This window comes from Hyaena hyaena, unplaced genomic scaffold, assembly GCF_003009895.1.
Source record: "Hyaena hyaena isolate Hyena2069 unplaced genomic scaffold, ASM300989v1 scaffold_667, whole genome shotgun sequence".
NCBI lineage: Eukaryota > Metazoa > Chordata > Mammalia > Carnivora > Hyaenidae > Hyaena > Hyaena hyaena.
The window spans coordinates 503,865-524,543 of record NW_024081297.1 but is presented as its reverse complement, the minus strand read 5'-3'; the positions used below and the strand labels follow the sequence as shown (position 1 = coordinate 524,543).

Genomic DNA, 20,679 nt, shown 5'->3' with positions numbered 1-20,679 from the left:
GAGAAGAGTATTGTAGATGTGGCATAGCAGGGCTGACACATGGAAAACTTCAATTAAGCCCAGTCTGCATTCAGAGCCTGTAAATTTTCCTTTCATGTTGCTGTTCTTTTTTTTTAATGTTTATTTTTTGCTGCTGTTCTTAGTGTTACTCACTCCTTGTTTGTTCTTGACAGAGTCCTGCATTCTCATGAGAGCTTCATAGTAATCTCCATAAGAAGCAGAAAGTAAGAGTGAACATACCTATCACTTAGATGAGAAAACAGAGACTTGGGGAAGTCATGTGATTTGTTTAAACCACATAGTCATGTGAAAGACCTAGAGCTGGAAAGCGGTGAATAATATGGACCGACTTTTCAGTATAGCCCTAGAACCAGCTTCATGTCAAGGGAGAAGGGGCAGCTCACTCCTCTTCCATCTGTACTCATATATTGAGTATGTGAGTGCCTAGTGGATGCAAGGAACAGTGACAGGCACTGGGGACACAAAGCACTCAGATGCCCAGGCCTTGCTCATAAACTAGTGGAAGAAAAACATAACTAGACTGGGATTTGAGATGGTGTGATGGATATCCTGACTCAGGAAGTCAGGTGTTATTGGAGCACACAGGAGGGATGCCTAACCTGGCCTTGAGAGGTTAGGGAAACTTCTGTGCAATAAGTGAACATCTTACTTGAGATTCAAGAGGTATTAGCTCAAGAAAGGTATTCCAGGAGGAAGGAACAGCATATACAAAGGGGACAAAAGTTGTGTTCTTTCTTAAAGAAGAAAGCTGGAGCTAGTTCATTGTAAGGCCTACAGCCCATGGTAGTGAGTCTGAGCATTAGTCAAGGAAGCAATGGGAAGTTGTAAAGGTTTTTAACTTGGCAATATGACTTAGGCAGATGTGACTTAGAAAAGCCACTCAGCGGGGCACCTGGGTGGCTCAGTTGGTTAAGCTTCCGGCTTCAGCTCAGGTCATGATCTTGCGGTTCGTGGGTTTGAGCCCCACCTCGGGCTCTGTGCTCACAGCTAGTTCAGATCATAGAGCCTGCTTCAGACTCTGTGTCTCCCTCTCTCTCTGACCCTCCCCTTCTCACGCTGTCTCTCTCTCAAAGATAAATAAAACATAAAAAATAAAAAAGCCACTCAGCAGCATGACAAGGATGGGTGGGAGGGAGGCCGAAGCTAAGGGGAACTATGCCCCATTCTGGGAGGCCGAAGCTAAGGGGAACTATGCCCCATTCTGGGAGCTACTCCTGCAAATACATCAGGAATCCCTGTTGTCAGATATCATCCCTCCCAAGTTTTGCACTGAAGTTGCCCCCATTGCTGACTGGCAGCTGTGGGCCAGTGATTTTTTTATGCTTAAGCAGAGAATGAGAGTCCACAGTCAGAAGAGTTTTGTTCTGCTTCCTAGTTTGAAAAATCCATGGCGGGGAGAATTAAGGGAGAGGTCAGTATTGGGGTGGCTTAATCTGACAAAGCTGCTGGCAGATAGCAGCCCCGCCACACACAAGCTTGGTGGCAAACACCTCTCTAAGCCTTGCTCTCCTCATCTGAAAAACACAGCTCCCAAACTACCATCAGCAAATCTTTGTGGGGATCCGTCAGATGATAGGTGTCAAGTGCCAGGTGTGTAGGGGTACCCCGTAAATATTTACTTCTCTTTCTTTCTGCCTTTCCTCAATGCTGCTCCATCCAGAGTAGGAGCCAGAAACCGTACAGTGCTAATGCAAAGCTTACAACAGTACGATGTGCTTCCTTTCTGACCTTGTCCATCCTGTCCTCTTGGCACACGCTGGTGTCCTGCCACCCACTTCCTTGATGTTCCTGAACACGCCAGACACACTCCACCTCAGGAGCCTCTGCCACCAGCATGGCTTGTTTCCTTTAAGTTTTTGTTCAGATGTCATCTTCTCAGGAAGACCAACCGTAACCACTCTCTTTAAAACCAACACCCTCCTTCCCTTCTCTGCTATCACCTTGTTACATAATTCAATTATTTAGACCTTTTTCATTTGATTGCTGTCTCCTCTAAATGCCGTGTAAGTTCCACAGGATAGGAAGTTTTTGTCTGTCTTATTTATTGCTCTATCTCCAGTGCTTAGAACAGTGCCAGACACATAATAGGCTCTCAATAAGTGTTTGTTGAATGAATGAATGAAATGCTCTATTAGCTCCCATGATAGATACCATCCAGAATATTGGGAATTGGGAAAGCACCTGGTATTGAAGAGTCCTGATTGCCATCAGAGAGCTTTGCTGCCTTCTGACCCAATTAGGAGTCAAAGGTTCCAACCCTTCACTCCTTGGTCTATAAAATGAAGACTTTGTTCTTTGTCTTACTAATAGCCCATTCTTAGGAAAAAACCTTTAACCCTTAGAAGCTCTTACACAGAAGCACTGGTTAGCTTGTACCTGAAGGTATGGAAACCAGAATTTCCTTCTTTAGCAATGCTGCCAATTACCACTGCTGGACACTTGAGTTGTTTTTCCTCTTTGTCCTCTTCCCATCCCCCACTTACTGAATTTAAAAGCGGCCTCTCATCGAACCATATGGCAGTGTTCATGGTTCTCAGAATGTGGCCTAAATTCATTTCCTTGCCAGCCTTTGAGATCTAAGGAAGTTACTATGCATGAAAGAAGCTATTCTGCATGAAAGAATAGATAGCCATCCCCTGGCAAACTTGTATTTTTGGATTAGGTTCATTCATTTACTTATTTGCATTCATAGACTCACAGTCAAATGGGAATGGCTCAAGGAAGGCAAATAATTAGAGCAGTGAAAGTGTATATATGGAGAAGAAAGCTTTTGTAGTAGTCAGGTTCCTGCTGCAGAAATGTTCTAGAACAACACCACATTTGAGCGACTTCCAACAACAAATATTTATTTCTTCCCATATCGCCAGGTCAGCTGGAGTGGCCTTAACTTCAGGTGGGTCAGGTTCTAGTCTGTCCTAATATCTCCTTTTCTGAGACCCAGACTGAAAAGACAGTAGCTTACCTGGGACAGGCTCTTCTTCTTCTTCTTCTTCTTCTTTTTTTTTTTTTAATATATTTTTATTTCTAGGAGAGAGAGAGAGACAGTGTGAGCAGAGGAGGGTCAGAGAGAGAGGGAGACACAGAATCTGAAACAGGCTCCAGGCTCTGAGCTGGCAGTCAGCACAGAGCCCGACGCGGAGCTCGAACCCACGAACCACGAGATCATGACCTAAGCGAAAGTCGGACGCTTAACCAAGCCACCCAGGTGCCCCTGGGACAGGCTCTTCTTGTAGCCCATGGCAGGACTATAAGAAGCCAAGCCAAACCACAGAAGCACATCTACAGCCATGCGTGTATGGCATTTGTAACATTCCATGGACCAAAGTCACAGGTCAAGCCCAACAGTAGGAAGTGGGATGAATACTCTGCTTACTCTGACGGCAACATGTCTGCATCGCTGTTTCAGGGAGAGAGTGAAGAGTTAGGAGCAATAAGTGAATCTACTAGCTGTGGAAATTAGGGAAGGCTTCCTAAAGCTGGTAACTTTTACCTTGAAGGATGAGTTTTCAAGATGAAGGAATAAGGCACTAACCTATACAAATGAGTGTAAATTTTAAAAAGAAGAAAGTAATATCTTAATGTTTATTTTGAATAGTCACTGTGGGCAGTAGTCAGAGAGGTACAGAAATATAAAACAAAGGTCATCAAAATATCTGTCCATGAAGTCAATACCCCATGGGGGAGCTCTAAAGGAAACATAATACAAAAGAGGAAAGGAAACTATATAACCAAGGACACTCTTATTCAGAGGGATAGAACAGAAGTGTGAACTCACAAAAGAAGCTAGAATATATTTTCAGTAGCTATTTTTGGTAGAGGTTGCAAAGTATGTGCTGTTTTCTATTCATGTTTCACTCAGTCTTTACAACCTATGAGGGACGTCTACTAGCAAGTCAGCGCAGATGAGAAGAAATCTGAGTCTCAGAGTGAGAGCTCGCTTGCTGAAGAGGCAGAAAAGGGGTGCTTCTCGCCGGTTTTTTGTCAAAGCAAAGAACTTATTCATAAACAGTACTCAATAGTGTACACACTCTATTTTATTCTTAAGTGAGACTGCTTTAAAACTTACCGAACACCTGTTTTTTAGTGTCAACTGTATGCATAGGACGGTATTTGTTAAAGGGCCCCAATCCTGGAGTAGGTGGCCTCTGAAGTCCCAGATGGCTGTGGAATTCTTCGTGTCACCTTCCCATTGCATGTGGGTTTGAGTTGCCTCAAAGAAAATACGATTCTTACCCAAAGTCTTACTTAAAATTCTCACTTTGGATGGCGGGGGGTGGGGGTGGGGGATCTTGAAATTCTACAATTTATGTACACACACGTCCCATGTCAGTAAGTGTATTTTCTCCTCAGAAATGAAGACAGACAAGCTTGGTGAGTTACTCTAGACTCAGCAAAGTTTAGAGGTGAGACTGGGTGAAGAATAACAATTTCCACTCGTGCGAACTATCTTTACCTGATACCAGCTCAGTACCTGACATTATAGAACACAGATATATTCTGGTGCAACATTCCTACTCATGAAGTGTGAGCATTCGTGAATTTTTACTTCTAGTTTCTTACCCAGAATCACTTGACAGCTGATCACATCTTCCTGGTCTTATTGACCTTGAGCGTGACTTTTTAGCCTAACATCCCGTGAGTTTGTAGAGAGAGAACCAGCTCCTTTTGGCCACCATTCCTTTGCTTAGTCAATTGTCAAATGTCGATTGGCATTTTGTGTGCTCTCCATCTTGGCAGTCTGGAATTCAGTCGAAGCATGTTTCATGACCCATTTGCTCAGGAAGCTGGCAGAACTGGTTTCCCTGATCTCAGGGACCATCTCACATGGTCATTTTCTTTCCCCAGGCATGTTTTAAATCTTGTAAGAATGAGCAATGCTTGTAGGAACTGCCTCTCAATGTCTGGTGTTTACTGTCTCATGATTCCCCAGGTGGGTGATGCTCCGATGTTGCTGCCTGTCCTCAAGCCGATGATCTGGATGGAAGGAGAATAAATTGTGTCTGAGACTGGTCTAGAGTGGGAGTGTGAGTAGGAATGCCACTGTCGGAACAAGTGACCTGTCTGGCAAGGAATGCAGTGGCCTTCTGAGAGCCTCATCTCCACGTTGTCCCACAGGCCACCACTTCCTCACTGGAAAGTGCATGGAGGATTTTGCAGTCAGCCACCTAACACTTGAGCTGAGCCAACACAAGACTTTTGCTGCAGAACTGAACAAGATATTATTTCATTTAATTTTTGCATCTTTTAATCATTTGAACTACAGTCATAGTTGTTTTGCTTTGAGAATTGTAAGCCGGATCTGTTGGTATTATTTCTGTGTATGCTTTTCAAAATGATTGACTTGAGCTTCCTGACGGAGGAGGAGCAAGAAGCCATCATGAAGGTTCTGCAGCGGGATGCTGCCCTGAAGAGAGTTGAAGAGGAGAGAGTCAGGTAAGGGTCCAGGAGATCCTCGGGCATGGGGGAATGATGGATAGTCTGTAAGAAGATGGGACACCTTTTTTTCCTCAGGCATAAGTGGTAGTTCTGAGTTGGAGCCTGAACTTACAGGTTCCAATTTTAGGTTTACTTCCTGGATGGGATTTTTTTCCTTCTTAGTGTCTCTTAATTCCTAATTCCTTAGGACTTTTGCCAGAAATAGTCTTAATAAACTAAACCCCTTTAATCTATTAAATACTGAGTTAAAAATGAAGTATATACAAATGCACACATACATCCATGTCTATATATTTGAATGTGTACATATTTATATCCACTTTTAAAAAAACTGAATCATGAACTAAATTAGAATTTTTTAATTTCTAAAATTTTTAAAAGAAAATAAATTGAGAAGTAGCTCACATTTCTGCATACTTTCAGCAATGTTTGAATTGGTTTCAACAGCAGTTGAAATTGGCTCTGACTGAAGCCAGTGTTTTGTATGTGTCTCACAAGAAGGAATGGCAACTTTGACATACTATCCTTGCTGAAAGAAACCCAAATGTTCCATGTCACCATTCCTACTAAGTTCCACTCACCTGCAGGGTAGACGGAGCATGAGACCAGGATGTCAAAGACGTGGGCTTGAGTCCAGGCCCTGTCATCTGTCACCTGTGTGTCACCTTGGGATTTGAAGATAGTGAAAGGGTTCCTGAATGTAAGTTAGTAGTATTAACTGCACCATCCCAGGAGTTATTCAAAAGGAGCATAAGCCATGTTCTTATTTCCTGGGACACAGGATCATGAATAATGGGTTTATTTGCACGAGTTCCTATATTTTGACCCTAAGTGAATGTGTATGCTTTGTGAACACGCTGAAATTCACTCCAAGCACTCTGGAGTATCTGATTATGGCTACTAGTAATATCTCACAGACAGATAGTGCTTCACAAATTAACAAATGATTCACAAATGACAGTGTTGAACAGATTGCAAAGGTTATTTTTCTGAGCCCAAACATTATTTTGCAGTTGGTAGTGGGTCACGGTGGGATACAACTATGCCTACTTGACGTGTGAGGAAACTGGCTTTGAGACAGGACAAGTGACTTGCTCAAGCTCATACAACCAATAGGTGTGAGGATTGAGAGTCACATTCTTGTTTTCTGGTAGTCATGCACTAACTCCACCTCCTCTCCCTGACAAGACAATTGTAGACAAGCCATCCTGGCACCTGGCCTTGGAGAAGGGAGTGGCTATTTTGACATGAGATAGGAAGGACACTGAACTGTGATGGTGACACATACTGGAGTGTGAGAATGGGGTTCTTTACCTGGCATGCGCCACAAGTCACCTGTAGTGCTCAGTGTGCCTGGAAGGGGTGCTGTTCTCTATTCTCAGCGCATGGGGTGCCATGAGCATTTGATCAGGAGTGGCAGGGGATTTACACTAATCTACCCCCAGAGCCTTTTAGTAGCACTGATCCTTTACCCATTTATAGTTTATAAAGCCCTCTCATGAGTGGTATCCTATGTTTCCTCACAACAACCCTGAGATTTGCCAAGGTAGGATTGTTACAGCCACTTTGAAAGAAAGGAGTGAGGGCAACACAGAGAAAATATTAGCTGATTCTTAAAGCATAGTGTGAAGTCCTTTATTCCTTTATCCTGGGAAGACAAGACAGAGAATCTTGGAAAGAAAGCAATGGAGCAAAGACTGCCCTGGGCCCATCTTCCTATGTCAGGATGTGGGGACTGTGAAAACCAGATCACTGAACACTTCTTGATTCCTCCCCTTAACAGGTGTTACGTGTGGTCTGCAGTTCTGCCTCCTCCATCTAGCCAGGTTAGGAAGAGAGATCTGTCCTCCCTCCCTTCTAAATGTTCTTGGCCCCTGAGATTGCAGGCTGCTGAGTCTTTTGTGTAATTGTGTGTTTCTGTGAGAGTTGAGTGGAGGTGTTTCACAGACATCTGCAGTGGCTGATGGAAAAATCCTCAAAAAAACCAAAGTTCTGTCTGGAGCTGGGCTTGGTAAAGGGTGTGGGCATATAGCCTCTGGTACCGGCCAGTCTACAGCCACAGCAAACATGCAGTGAGTCCCTGGGTCGCGGGGGGTCTGCAGACTCCCCTTCCATTCGCCATTTCTGAGGGTGCCCCAGCAGCTGCTGCTTTTGTAAACTGATAGGAAGAAGTCTTGGGGTGGCGAAAAATCAAGAGTGAGTCAGGCCTTGTATACCACAACCATTCTGGGGGAGTTTTGAGTCAGGCATCAAGCGCCGGATGGTGATTTGGCCACGGATAGGTCTAAGGACTCTGCTCCTGGAAAGGAGTGATGGTTTATGGGGGTGGGGTAGGTAAGCATGAGCCTCATAGTCTGAAGACACTGAAAGAAGCCCAGCCCATGGCTTCACCTGCTTCATGTAAAGAGAATTGTACTGTGACCCCCTTCTTTAATTTGAAGGTGAAGGACCTTTGGGTGTCAATCTGAGGCTGTTCTGCTTCTGTGCTGGTGGAACTAGATTTCTGGTCTCTGAAAATGCTATTCCATGGGCTTTTGCTTTTCAGCCCTTTGCCTTCCTCCATCTGTTTGTTTTTTACTCTTCCATCAGCCTTCCATATAGCCTGACAGCTCTAGAAAGGAGCCTTTTTGGCCCATATTGGTCACTTTACAGGCAAAAAAGGTAAAGCTCAGAGAGGGGAAGTGACTTGCCCAGGGTCACACAGCTAGTCATTGCCAAAGCCATGATAAGAAAAGCTCTTGGTCCAGTGCTATCCCCTCTATCCCATGCTGGTATTTTTGCCCTTTGCAACTTGTTAAGCACTGTCATTTGTTAATCATTTGTTAATTTGTGAAGCACTGTCTATCTATGAGTTATTATAAGTAGTCATAATCAGATACTCTGGAGTGCTTCAAGTGAATTTCAGTATGTTTATAAAGCATCTATATTCAATTAGGGTCAAAATTGTTGGTATTATTCTTTCATAAGAATAAGGAAGAATTCCCCTGTTTAACCTTAGAGTCAAAACTCACATGAGTTTCAATCCTCTCCTTACCACTAATCAAGCACAGTTCATTGGACAAGTTACTTAACCTTTCTGAGCCTTAACCCAGAGACTGGGAATGACCATAATACCAAACTCAAGGGATTAGAATCAGGATTAAGTAAAATAATTCTTAATCTTAGCTCACGAGAAGTGATGGATACATTTCAATTCCTTTATTCCCAGTCCACCTTTACCTCTAAAAAAGGGCAAAATTCTTTGTTTGGTAGTCTGACTCCTTAGGAGGAAATTACTCCTAAAACTCACAATCATTTAATGCAGTGAAATTTAATTGAGCATCTATTAAGTATAAGGAACTTCCCTGGACAATGGTATGAAGAGAATTCTAGGGTCAGGAAGACATGGTCCTGGCCTTCAAGGAATTGACCTTGGTCCATTTAATGGATTATCAGCTGCAAATTTAAAAGCTCAGCTTTGTTTCCCTAACATGATTTTGCAGTTTCCCTCCTTCTCCTAGTTGGTATATGGCTTTAGAAACATAAATTACATAATTCTAATAATAACTTTGGCAAGACATTGTTAGAAAGGCAATGGACTGGAGCTTTGTTACTCACTTAGACCAGATACTGCCTCAGAATCCTTTTCAGCATGGCTGTAGGTGAGATTTTGCATTCATATTGAAATCTGTTTGCCTCTCCTGATATATCCAGGGGTTCAAATTGTTCACATCCAAGCTCATTCAAGACATTGTGGATGATTTCATGGATGAGAAAGATCAGTGTCACACAGGGGAAGTGTTCAGTTCCCAGATCACTCTCTTGTACCTGGTAGAGCAGGGACTTGTACCCACGGGAATATCCAGTGTGGTATCTCAGGGTGCAGCTACAAGATAACAGTTCCAGGTCACTGTCGCCCCCACAACTGCTTTTTGTGCTGCCTCTCCACCTACAACCACAAGTGCTGGCCTCAGTCATTACCATGGAAATATACTCAGCTTGCTTCCCTAACTACTAGATAGAGGCATTTCACAGCAGTGGAGCAGACATCAGGACAGATTCTTTTTCTCTCCCTACTCCCTTTTCATTTTAAGAAACACCATCACGCATACACATGTGTAATTTAGTCTTTTATGGTTTGGAAATGAGACACTCTAAAGGTGGTGTTTCCTGTGCTTTGTGTCATACTGTCAGCAGGAAATCATTGTACACCACCAGCTCCACGCCCCCACCCCTGTGCACACGTAACCACATCTACGGTGATGGGCGTTCTTGCCATAGATACCATCTCAACCGCGACCACATTTTATGATTCTTAGCTGCTCCCCCTAAGACCTAGTTTTTTTTTAAGTGAAGGCAGTTGGCCTTGAAGAACTGCTTTTCAGGACGTCTGGGGTATTTTCTGTCAGTGCAAAGGGGAAAGGAACCAATATTTGTTAAGGAACTATATTGTACCCAGAGCTTCACTTAAATTTTACCCTTTCATCTACATAGCAGGATAGCTAAACCTGCTTTACAATGAGGAAAGGAGGTAGAAGAGGTTAAGCTCCTGCAAGATTGAAGCCTTGCTCATCAAACTGCAAAGCCTCTGCTTCTCGCATGCTGTCCTGCCTCAGCAGATTGTGGGGATTTACGATGTGTCCATGACACAAGGGACACACGTTTCCTCTCCTTTTCCACTGTAAGGAACATTTGCAATTTCATTTTTGCATGTGTTAGTTTTCAGATTCTCTATCAAAGGTTGAATTCCTTTGTAGAAACAGTGAAGTGTGATGACCATCTTAGACAGCAAAATCATGTTTGTCTCTCTCAGGTGGGATGGAGTGGCAGAAACAGTGTTGGCCAGGAGTTAGGATGGCTTCTGGTCCTGGCTCTGTGTGACCTTGGGCAAACCTTGTAACCTCTCTGGCCCCAGACTATGTTCAAATCACATAGTCTAATTGCCTTGTCCAGAATATACTGAGGGGTTAAAAAAAAAAAAAAAAAAAAAAAAAGAAGACTGGGGAGTGGGCCAGTGGTCCTCCTCTGGACAGCCTGTTGTTTCTTATTCAGTTGACTAAGTAACATCATGAAGGTCCCATCTATGAAGGTAAGCATTTGCCTAATCGTGATGAATTACTAGAAGCTGGGGGTGTGTTGTGTGAATACAAAGGGGAGCTAGAGAATGGCTGAAGGAAATATTGAGGCCAAACTAGAGGGTGTCACTGCTCTTCCATTTTCCTCTGAAAGTGCTCACACTCTCTCTGCAACACAGGAGTTGAGACTGGCACTTAGGGCTGTAGATTGAACTTCTTATGCACAATTCCAAGCATATGGCTAATACATGATAGGAGATTAATGAATTAACAAATGAACAAATGAATAGATATATGGCCTTTAGCATGCAGAGAAGGTAAGATGGCTGTCTTTCATAATTCACTAAATTCTTTGTCCATCATGGTGAAATGTTAAGTATTAAATGAGATGATAGATGATGCATGTTAAGTGCCAAGCATGGGGCCCAGTACAAAACACATGCTTTGTCTGTATTAACCAGAGGAGGGGGGCAGGAGGGGCATGTTCTGCCTGGAGGGCCAGCAGGACAGTGTGCTCCATGGCCTGAGTGGCTTTCTTCTACATTCATCTCTGCCCACCAGCCCAGGGGTGTTTATTGGGCATCTTCTCTATCCTCTGCTCTCTTCTAAGCACACTGTGCATGTGTGGAAAGGATGGTAAGGGATGAAAACTGTGATCTAAAAAAGTTATTTTTTTCCTCAATTCAGCTCAATGGTATAAGAATTAGAGAGTCAAATGCCATTTTTGTTGGTACAATTAGAGTTGTTGAAAAATGAGACATCAACCTGACTGATAGTGAAGATTTTAATAGCATCATCTGGATGGTGGGATTTTTTTCTTCAGTGATCCTACATCTTCATAAAACTTGGGCTTTAATGTCACACATATGTATTCATCTATAAGATATTGCAAATGACTAAGATAGAAAAGGAAACTGATTAAACCTAGTAGTGATTATCATGTTAGGAAAGACATAATTGGCACTTAATGAATTTGAAAAAAATTCTTGCTCTTTTGCCACTTAAGCCAGGAACTCAACCCTCATTCTGTACTGTAATGGCTATCAGCCTTTCCAGGGGCCATGTGTTTGAGTGAGCCTGACTCACCCAGTGTGTACTCATTGCACACTGAAAGCTTAGCATGATCAGGGCTTACAGACCGTCATTTAGGCAAGAACAGAATAAGAGTTGCACAAGGTGACTACAAAGTATGTTTCCACTGAACAACAAAAATTAGTAAATAAATAAAATTAGAGTTGAGAGTTTTTATGCTATGAGGTTCTGTGGTCTCTTTCAACAAGATGATGGCTGATGCCATATTTCATCATGCTTTTTCCCATTCTGCCAGGACTGAGATGTCCTGCCTCATCAGGAGAAGTGAACCATACTGGTCACTGGATATGGTTCACTTAAGTCCAGCAGTGACAGGATCTCTCTTATATCTTGTCTGACTCAGACTGGGGTGGCCGCTGAGCACTTATTTGTTCTTTATTCACTCAACTAACTGTTCTTGGGTGTCAGCTCTGTGCCAGGCTTGGTTTGAGGTGCTGGCATTACAAAGGTGATTAAGATGTAGTCCTCACCTTCAAGGTGTTTGTGGAGTTCACAGATTAGTGGCTGAGACAGATGTGCAAATAGATCATTGGAATATGGTGTGGTTAGTGCTATGAGAGCTAGGAGAGGGGCAAGCTGCTGACCTGTGCCTCGGCAATCAAGGAAGGCTTTCCCTGTGAAGTGGTGCATGAGGTGGATCTGGATAAGGACCAACGTGCTGCAAAGAGAAGTGAGAAAATATATGCTGAGAGACTTCACATTTATTGGCCTCTTACTCAAGATTCAGGCACTCTTGGTGCTTTCAGGTAAAGCATCTTAGAAGTCCTACAGAGTAGATCTTATTATCCCCACTCTTTATAAAGAGACTGAAGTGTTAAGGGGTTCAGTAACTTGCCCAGGTAGCATATAGGAAGGGTCAGAACCAGGATTTGGACCTGTTTGGGAGACTCTAAACCTTGTAATCTTCCTGCCAGGCCTTCCTGCTTGTAATGTTTATGGAGGTCAGAAAGAGCAGTTTGGGGAATAGTAACAGTCTAGTGGCAAGTAGAGTCTGGAGGTAAAGGCTGGAAAATGAATCTAAAAATGTAGTCTGAAGCCAGGTGGTCAGGGGCCTCATATGATACTCCTTCACTCCACAAGCACTGAATAAATACCCACTGTTTTCTAGAGACACCAAGCAAGGATATATGGAGTGCAGGCCCTGCTCCTAGGGGCTCACTTTGTAATCAGGAAATGCTGGAAGAACTTCTTTCTTCTGGAACTGAACTCAAACTTGGTCCTTTGGAAGAAGAAGGAAAAAAAGCTCTATCAGTAGCCCATGGAGGAGAGAAATTTCCAGCAGAGAGTTGAACTCTTGGGAGAAAGACACTCCAGGCACCCTTGGAGAGAGGACATGCACTTGCTAGCATCTCTCCTGTTTTCCCCACTCCTGAGTATGCCAGTGTGCAACCCTCACACACAGCCCTGTGTGGCCATCATGCAGTATTCTCTGGCTAAGACATTTTGATTTGCTACTTTAGGAAGGGTGCATATTAGCTTGAATGACAATCATAAAACCTTCTTGGATTTATGTAGCACATTACCTTCCAAAATCTCAGAATCTGCTTAAGACTTTAATACTTCTTTATTCTATTGCTCTACTCTAGAGTTTGTGATTCTCAATTTGCTGAGATGGATGGAGAAATGTAGACATTAAAAGACTTGTCAGGTAGAGAGTCAGCTGGAAAGATGGCAGAGTAGGAGGACCCTAATCCCATCTCATCTCACAGATACAACCATATTACACACACATCAGTGTAAATAACCCAGAAAACAACCCAAAGATTGGCAGAACAAACTCCACAATTAAATGGTGGGGAAGAGGCCACATTGAAGAAGGTAGAAAGAGTGAAGGCCCAGTCTGGGAGTGAAGTGGATTGGGGCTGTCCGTGGTGCAGAGGGAGCTGGTGGCATAGTGAAGGGCAGAAAACAGACTTTCACACAAGGGAACCCATGAGCTAGAAGATGAATCCCCATAATATTTGCCTTTGAAAGTGAGAGGATCTGAATATGTGATTTCTTACAACCAGTGGGACTTAAGGCTTAGAGCTTTAAAAATAGGAGGCATGGCTCTGGGATCTTTTCTGATCCCAACACTATGAAACTAGAAATCAACCACAAGAAAAATCTGGAAAGAGCACAAATACATGGAGGTTAAATAACATGCTACTAAACAATAAATGAGTCAACCAAGAAATCAAAGAAGAAATAAAAAATTAATAGAAACAAGTGAAAAATGAGAATATAATGGTCCAAAATGTTTATTTTATTTCTGAGAGAGAGAGATACAGAATTAGAAGTAGGCTCCAGGCTCCATGCTGATGGCAGAGAGCCCGATATGGGGCTCTAACTCACAAACCATGGGATCATGCCTGTAGTCGAAGTTGGACGCTCAACTGACTGAGACACCAGGTGCCCCACAAAATTTTTGAGATGCAGAATAAGTGGTTCTAGGAGGGAAGTTTATAGCAATATAGGACTACATCAAGAAACAAGAAAAATCTCAAAGAACCTAACCTTACACCTAAAGGGACTAGAAAAAGAAGAACAAATAAAACCCAAACCCAACAAAAGGAAGGGAATAATAAAGATTAGAGCAGATATAAATGGCATAGAAATTCAAAAAACCAATAGAATAGATCAGTGAAACTATGAGCTAGTTCTTTGAAAAGTTCAACAAAATGGATAAACCTCTAGCCAGACTCATGAAAACAAAGAGGACCCAAAGAAACAAAATCAACACCATAGAAATATAAACAATTGTAACAGAATATTATGAAATGTGCTAACAAATTAGACAACTTAGAAGATACAGGTAAATTCCTAGAAACATATAACCTACCAAAACTAAACTAGGAAGAAATAGAACATTTGAACAGACCAATTACTAGCAATGAAATTGAATCCATAATCAAAAAGTCCCCCAAAACAAAAGTCCAGGACCAGATGGCTTCACAGGCAGATTCTTCCAAACACTTAAAGAAGAGTTAATAGCTATTTGTCTCAAACAATTCCAAAAACTAGAAGAGGAAGGGAAACTTCCAAATTCATTCTGTGAGCCCAATATCACCCTGACACCAAAACCAGATAAGAACACCACAAAAAAAGAGAACTAAAGGCCAATATCTCTCATGAATATTCATGTGAAAACCCTCAACAAAATATTAGCAAACTGAATCCAACAATACAAAAATTAAAAGTAGGACTACCCTATGACCCAGCAGTAGCACTGCTAGGAATTTATCCAAAGGATACAGGAGTGCTGATGCATAGGGGCACATGTACCCCAATGTTTATAGCAGTGCTTTCAACAATAGCCAAATCATGGAAAGAGCCTAAATGTCCATCAACTGATGAATGAATAAAGAAAATGTGGTTTATATATACAATGGAATTCTACTTGGCAATGAAAAAGTACGAAATCCTTCCAGCTGCAACAATGTGGATGAAACTAGAGGGTATTATGCTAAGTGAAATAAGGCAGTCAGAAAAAGACAGATATTGTATGTTTCCACTCATATGTGGAACTTGAGAAACTTAACAAAATACCATGAGGGAAGGGAAGGGCAAAAAATTAGTTACAAACAGAAAGGGAGAGAGGTGAATACAGAGAATACAAAGGATAAACCGAGGGTTGGTGGAGGTGGTGAAAGAGAGGGGAAAATGGGCATTGAGGAGGGCACTTGTTGGGATGAGCACTGGGTGTTGTATGTAAGCGATGAATCATGGGAATCTACCTCCAAAACCAAAAGCACACTATATACACTGTATATTAGCCACTTTGACAATAAATTATATATTAAAGAAAAACCCTACACCACAATCAAGTGGGATTTATTCATGGGATGCAAGCATGGTTCAATATTCATAAAACAATCAACATGATACATTACATCAGAGAAAGGATGAAAACCGTATAATGATTTCAATAGATGCAGAAAAAGCATTTGACAAAGTACAACACCCTTTCAAGATAAAAACTTTCTGTAATGTAGGTTTAGAGGGACTATACCATGACATAATAAAGGCCATATATGAAAAACCCACAACCAGTATCATACTCAATGTTGAAAAACTGAGAACTTTTGCTTTAAGGTCAGGAACAAGACAAGCCTGTCCACTCTCAACATTGTTACTTAACATATTACTGGAAGTCCTAACCACAACAATTAGACATCAAAAAAAAAAAAAAAAAAGGCATCCAAATTGCCAAGGAAGATGTAAAACTCTCAAAATTTACAAACGTTACTGTATATAGAAAACCCTAAATACTCCACCAAAAACCTGCTAGAACTGATAAATAAATTCAGTAAAGTTGCAGGATACAAAATCAATGCACAGAAATCCGTTGAATTCCTATACACTAATAACGAAGCAGCAGAAAGTAAAATTAAGAAAAGAGTCCCATTTACAATCACAACAAAAACAATAAAATATCTAGGAATAAACGTAACCAAATAGGTGAAAGATCTGTACTCTGAAAACTGTAAAACACTGATGAAAGAAATTCAAGAAGATGCAAAGAAATGGAAAGATGTTCCATACTTATTGGTTGGAAGAATAAAAATTTGTTAAAATGCCTGTTCTACCCAAAGCAATCTATGTATTTAATGCAATCCCTATCAAAATACCAACAGCATTTTTTCAAGAACTAGAACAAACAATCCTAAAGTTTGTATGGAACCACAGAAGACCTAAAATAGCCAAAGCAATCTTGAAAAAGAAAAACAAAATGGGAAGTATCACAATTCCAGATTTCAAGTTATATTACAAAGCAGGAGTCCTTAAAACAATATAATACTGGCATAAAAATAGACACATAGATCAATGGAATATTAGGGAAATCCAAAAATAAACCCAAAATTATATGGTTAGTTGATCTTCAACATAAGAAGAATGAATATCCAGTGGGAAAAAGAGTTTCTTCAGCAAATGGTGTTGGGAAAACTGGACAACCACATGCAAAGTAATGAAATTAGACCTCTTAAACCATACATGCAAATAAATTCAAAGTGGATTGGAAGGCCTAAATGTGAGACCTGAAATCATATAAATCCTAGAACAGAGCATAGGCAGTAATCTCTCTGACATTAGCTATAGCAACATTTTTCTAGATATATCTCCTGAGGCAAGAAAATTAAAAGCAAAAACAAACTTTTGGGACTACATCAAAATAAAAAGCTTCTGCACAATGAAGGAAACAATGAAACTAAAGAGCAACCTGTGGAATTAGGTAAAATATTTGGGAATGACATAAAGGGTTAGTATCCAAAATATATAAAAAGAACTGATACAACTCAGTATCAAAAAACAAATAATTCAATTAAAAAGTGGGCAGAATGGAACCAGAAAAGACCCTGAATAGCAAAAGCTTTATTGAAAAAGAAAACCAAAGCAGGAGGCATCACAATCCCAGACTTCAAGCTGTATTACAAAGCTGTAATCATCAAGACAGTAAGGCACTGGCACAAAAAAAATGAACACTCAGATCAATAGAGAACCTACAAACATACGGCCAATTCATCTTTGACAAAGCAGGAAAGAATATCCAGTGAAATGAAGACAGTCTCTTCAGCAAGTGGTGCTGGGAAAACTGGACAGCAACATGCAGAAAAATGAACCTGGATCACTTTCTTATACTATACACAAATATAAACTTAAAATGGACGAAAGACTTAAATGTAAGACAGGAAGCCATCAAAATCCTCGAGGAGAAAGCAAGCAAGAACCTCTTTGACCTGGGCCGCAGCAACTTCTTACTCAAAACATCTCCAGAGACAGAGAAAACAAAAGCAAAAATGAACTATTGGGACCTCATCAAAAATAAAAACTTCTGCACAGCAAAGAAATCAATCAGTGAAACTAAAAGGCAACCGATGGAATGGGAGAAGATGTTTGCAAACGACATATCAGATAAAGGGTTCATACCCAAAGTCTGTAAAAAACTTATCAAACTCAACACCCAAGAAACAAATAATTCAGTGAAAAAATAGGCTAAAGACATGAATAGACACTTCTCTAAAGAGGACATCTAAATGGCCAACAGACACATGAAACAATGCTCAATGTCACTCATCAGAGAAACACAAATCAAAACTACAATGAGATACCACCTTACATCTGTCAGAATGGCTGAAATCAACAAGTCAGGCAACAACAGATGCTGGTGAGGATGTGAGAAAGAGGATCTCTTTTGCACTGCTGGTGGGAATGCAAACTGGTACAGCCACTCTGGAAAACAATATGGAGATTCCTTAAAAAATTAAAATAGAACTACCCTATGACCCAGCAATTGCACTACTAGGTATTTTTCCAAGGGATACAGGTGTCCTGTTTCAGAGGGGCACATGCACCCCAATGTTTATAGCAGCACTATCAACAATAGCCAAAGTATGGAAAGAGCCCACATGTCCATTGATGGATGAATGGATAAAGATGTGGTATATATATACAATGGAGTATTACGCATCAATTAAAAAGAATGAAACCTTACCATTTGCAACTACATGGATAGAACTAGAGGGTATCATGCTAAGCAAAATTAGTCAATCAGAGAAAGACAAATATCATATGACTTCACTCATATGAAGACTTTAAGATACAAAACAGATGAACATAAGGGAAGGGAAGCTAAAATAATATAAAAACAGGGAGGGGGACAAAAACATAAGAGACTCTTAAATATGGAGAACAAACAGAGGGTTACCAGAGGGTTTGTGGGAAAGGGGATGGGCAAAATGGGTAAGGGGTATTAAGGAATCTACTCTTGAAATCACTGTTGCACTATATGCTAACTTGGATGTAAATAAAAATAAATAAAATATAATTAAAGAAAAGAAGATAAAGAAAAAGTGGGCAGAAGACATGAATAGATTCTTCTCCAAAGAAGACATCCAAATGGCCAGCAGACACATGAAAACATGTTCAGTATCACTAATCATCAGGCAAATGCAAATCAAAATTACAGTGAGTTATCATCTCGCACCTGTCAGAATGGTGAAAATTAAAACACAAGAATCATCAATTATTGGTGAAAATGTGGAGAAAAAGGAACACTCTTGCACTGACGGTAGGAATGCAAATTGGTGCAGCCACTGTGGAAAACAGTAGGGAGGTTCCTCAAAAGAGTAAAACTAGAACTACCCTACAACCCAGTAATCACATTACTAAGCATTTACCCAAAAAATACAAAAATACTGAATCAAAGGGATATATGTACCCTTATGTTTATTACAATATTATTTACAACATCCAAACTATGAAGCAGCCCAGGTGTTCACTGATAGATGGAAGATAAAGAAGAAGTGGTATATTTACAATGGAATATTATTCAGCCATAAAAAAAAGAATGAAATTTTGCTATTTGTAACAACATGGATAGACCTAGAGAGTGTAATACTAAGTAAAGTCAGTCAGTCAGAGGAAGACAAATACCATGTAATATCACTCACGTGGAATTTACAAACAAACAAGCAAAGAAAAAAGAGGCCTAGGGACAGATGCTTAACTATAGAGAACAAACTGATGGTCACCAGAAGGGATATAGAGGGCGAGTGTGTGGTGGGAGAAGTAGGGGATGAGAATTAAAGAGTATACTTATCATGATGAAGAAAAGAGACTTGTTAAGTAGTGTTTTTTTAAGTGAGTGTAAATTAGGGAGAGTTTAGGGCTGCATTTGTTTTCTTCTATAGGTTTTAGCTATTCAGTGAGCGTGATTGATCATTGAACCCTTGAAAGTAGTATCTGCACAATTAGCTTTGCCTCTGCCTCTACTCCCCATCCCCCTCCTACCATAAATTTGATCTTGCCTGCCTCCAGCATGCTTTTTCAGTGTTCTCCCTAGTATTAAGAACCAGACACATCATGCACTTCCCCTACAGAAAGTCTCTAATAAAACTTATTTCACTGAAATAGAAAGGATTGATGAGCTCATAACTACACCACCAGTTATTCATTGGGTATTAGGTGCCAGGCATTTGCAAAAGGCAGTTTATATGCATAGCTAATTTAATTTTCAAAGCAATCCCATGAAGTAGATGAGTATGATTAACCTCTTTTTATAGATAAAGGGACCAAGGCTTAGACATGCTAAATATATCATCTTTCCCTGGGGTGTTTGCATTTGTACAGTAGACCCCGAAGACCACATCCCAAAAGTGAATCCATTCTTGAGAAATTATAGGCACCATGTGGGGGTCATGGATGAAGCCTTTGATTTTTAAAGAGTGTTAGCCTTGTCTTTCTTGACTTTTCATTTAAAGAGGAATATATATTTCTTAGTCTCTAAGAGGTTTGTGGGGGTCTTCTAAATTATTGAAAGCTTTATTTGTCTTTATGTTTACAAATTTCTTTATGCACTGTCACAGTAAACTCATTTATTTAACGTGGGCTGTCAGCAAAGTATAGCTCTTTTCCTTTTGTAGACATTTGCCTGAAAAAATTAAGGATGACCAACAGTTGAAGAATATGAGTGGCCAATGGTTTTATGAAGCCAAGGCAAAAAGGCACAGAGACAGAATTCATGGTGCAGATATCATCAGAGCATCCATGAGAAAGAAGAAGCTCCAGGCAGCAGGTGAGTTGATTTGGCTAATACATTTTGAGCCAGGATTTGTGGGGAAGGCATTGTCAAGAGAAGGGAAGGGTATTAGAATCTTTACTGTCAGCAGCTGAGGGAGATCATTTAGAGGTGTGCTTTGCATAATGTGTAGTCCTTCAACTCAAAATCTTCTTGCCTTGGATTCAGATGGAGGAGGCAGGGCTAAGTGACCCAGGATAATGTAGAAAAACATGGGAAGTCCTTTAGACACTGTATTGAGTTCTAGTAGTATAGACAATTGGGGTTTATTTTTTTTTTAAGTTTATTTTGTTTATTTATTTAGAGAGAGAGAGAGAGCATGCAGGGGAGGGGCAGGAAGAGAGAATTCTAAGCAGGCTCTGCGCTGTCAGCACAGAGCCTCAAGTGGGTCTGGAACTCACAAACTGTGAGATCATGACCCGAGCCAGAATCTTAACTGACTAAGCCACCCAAGAACCCCCAAAATTGGGGTTTATAAACCATTTACTGCCTACATTCCTTTTGGCTTTTAACTCAGAA

At 40.9% G+C, this 20,679-nt stretch overlaps 1 protein-coding gene across 5 annotated transcripts in view; it reads left to right on the top strand.

The window, feature by feature from the left end:
* Nucleotides 1-20,679, top strand: part of SYTL2 (synaptotagmin like 2) — a 114,143-nt gene that overhangs the window by 45,521 nt on the left and 47,943 nt on the right. For all 5 annotated transcript variants that reach the window (XM_039217047.1, XM_039217046.1, XM_039217048.1 and 2 more), the window contains exons 2-3: nt 4,952-5,454; nt 20,006-20,157. In XM_039217047.1, coding sequence (XP_039072978.1) covers nt 5,342-5,454; nt 20,006-20,157 — 265 coding nt within the window. In that variant the 5' untranslated portion in view covers nt 4,952-5,341. The remainder of the gene's footprint in view (nt 1-4,951; nt 5,455-20,005; nt 20,158-20,679) is intronic.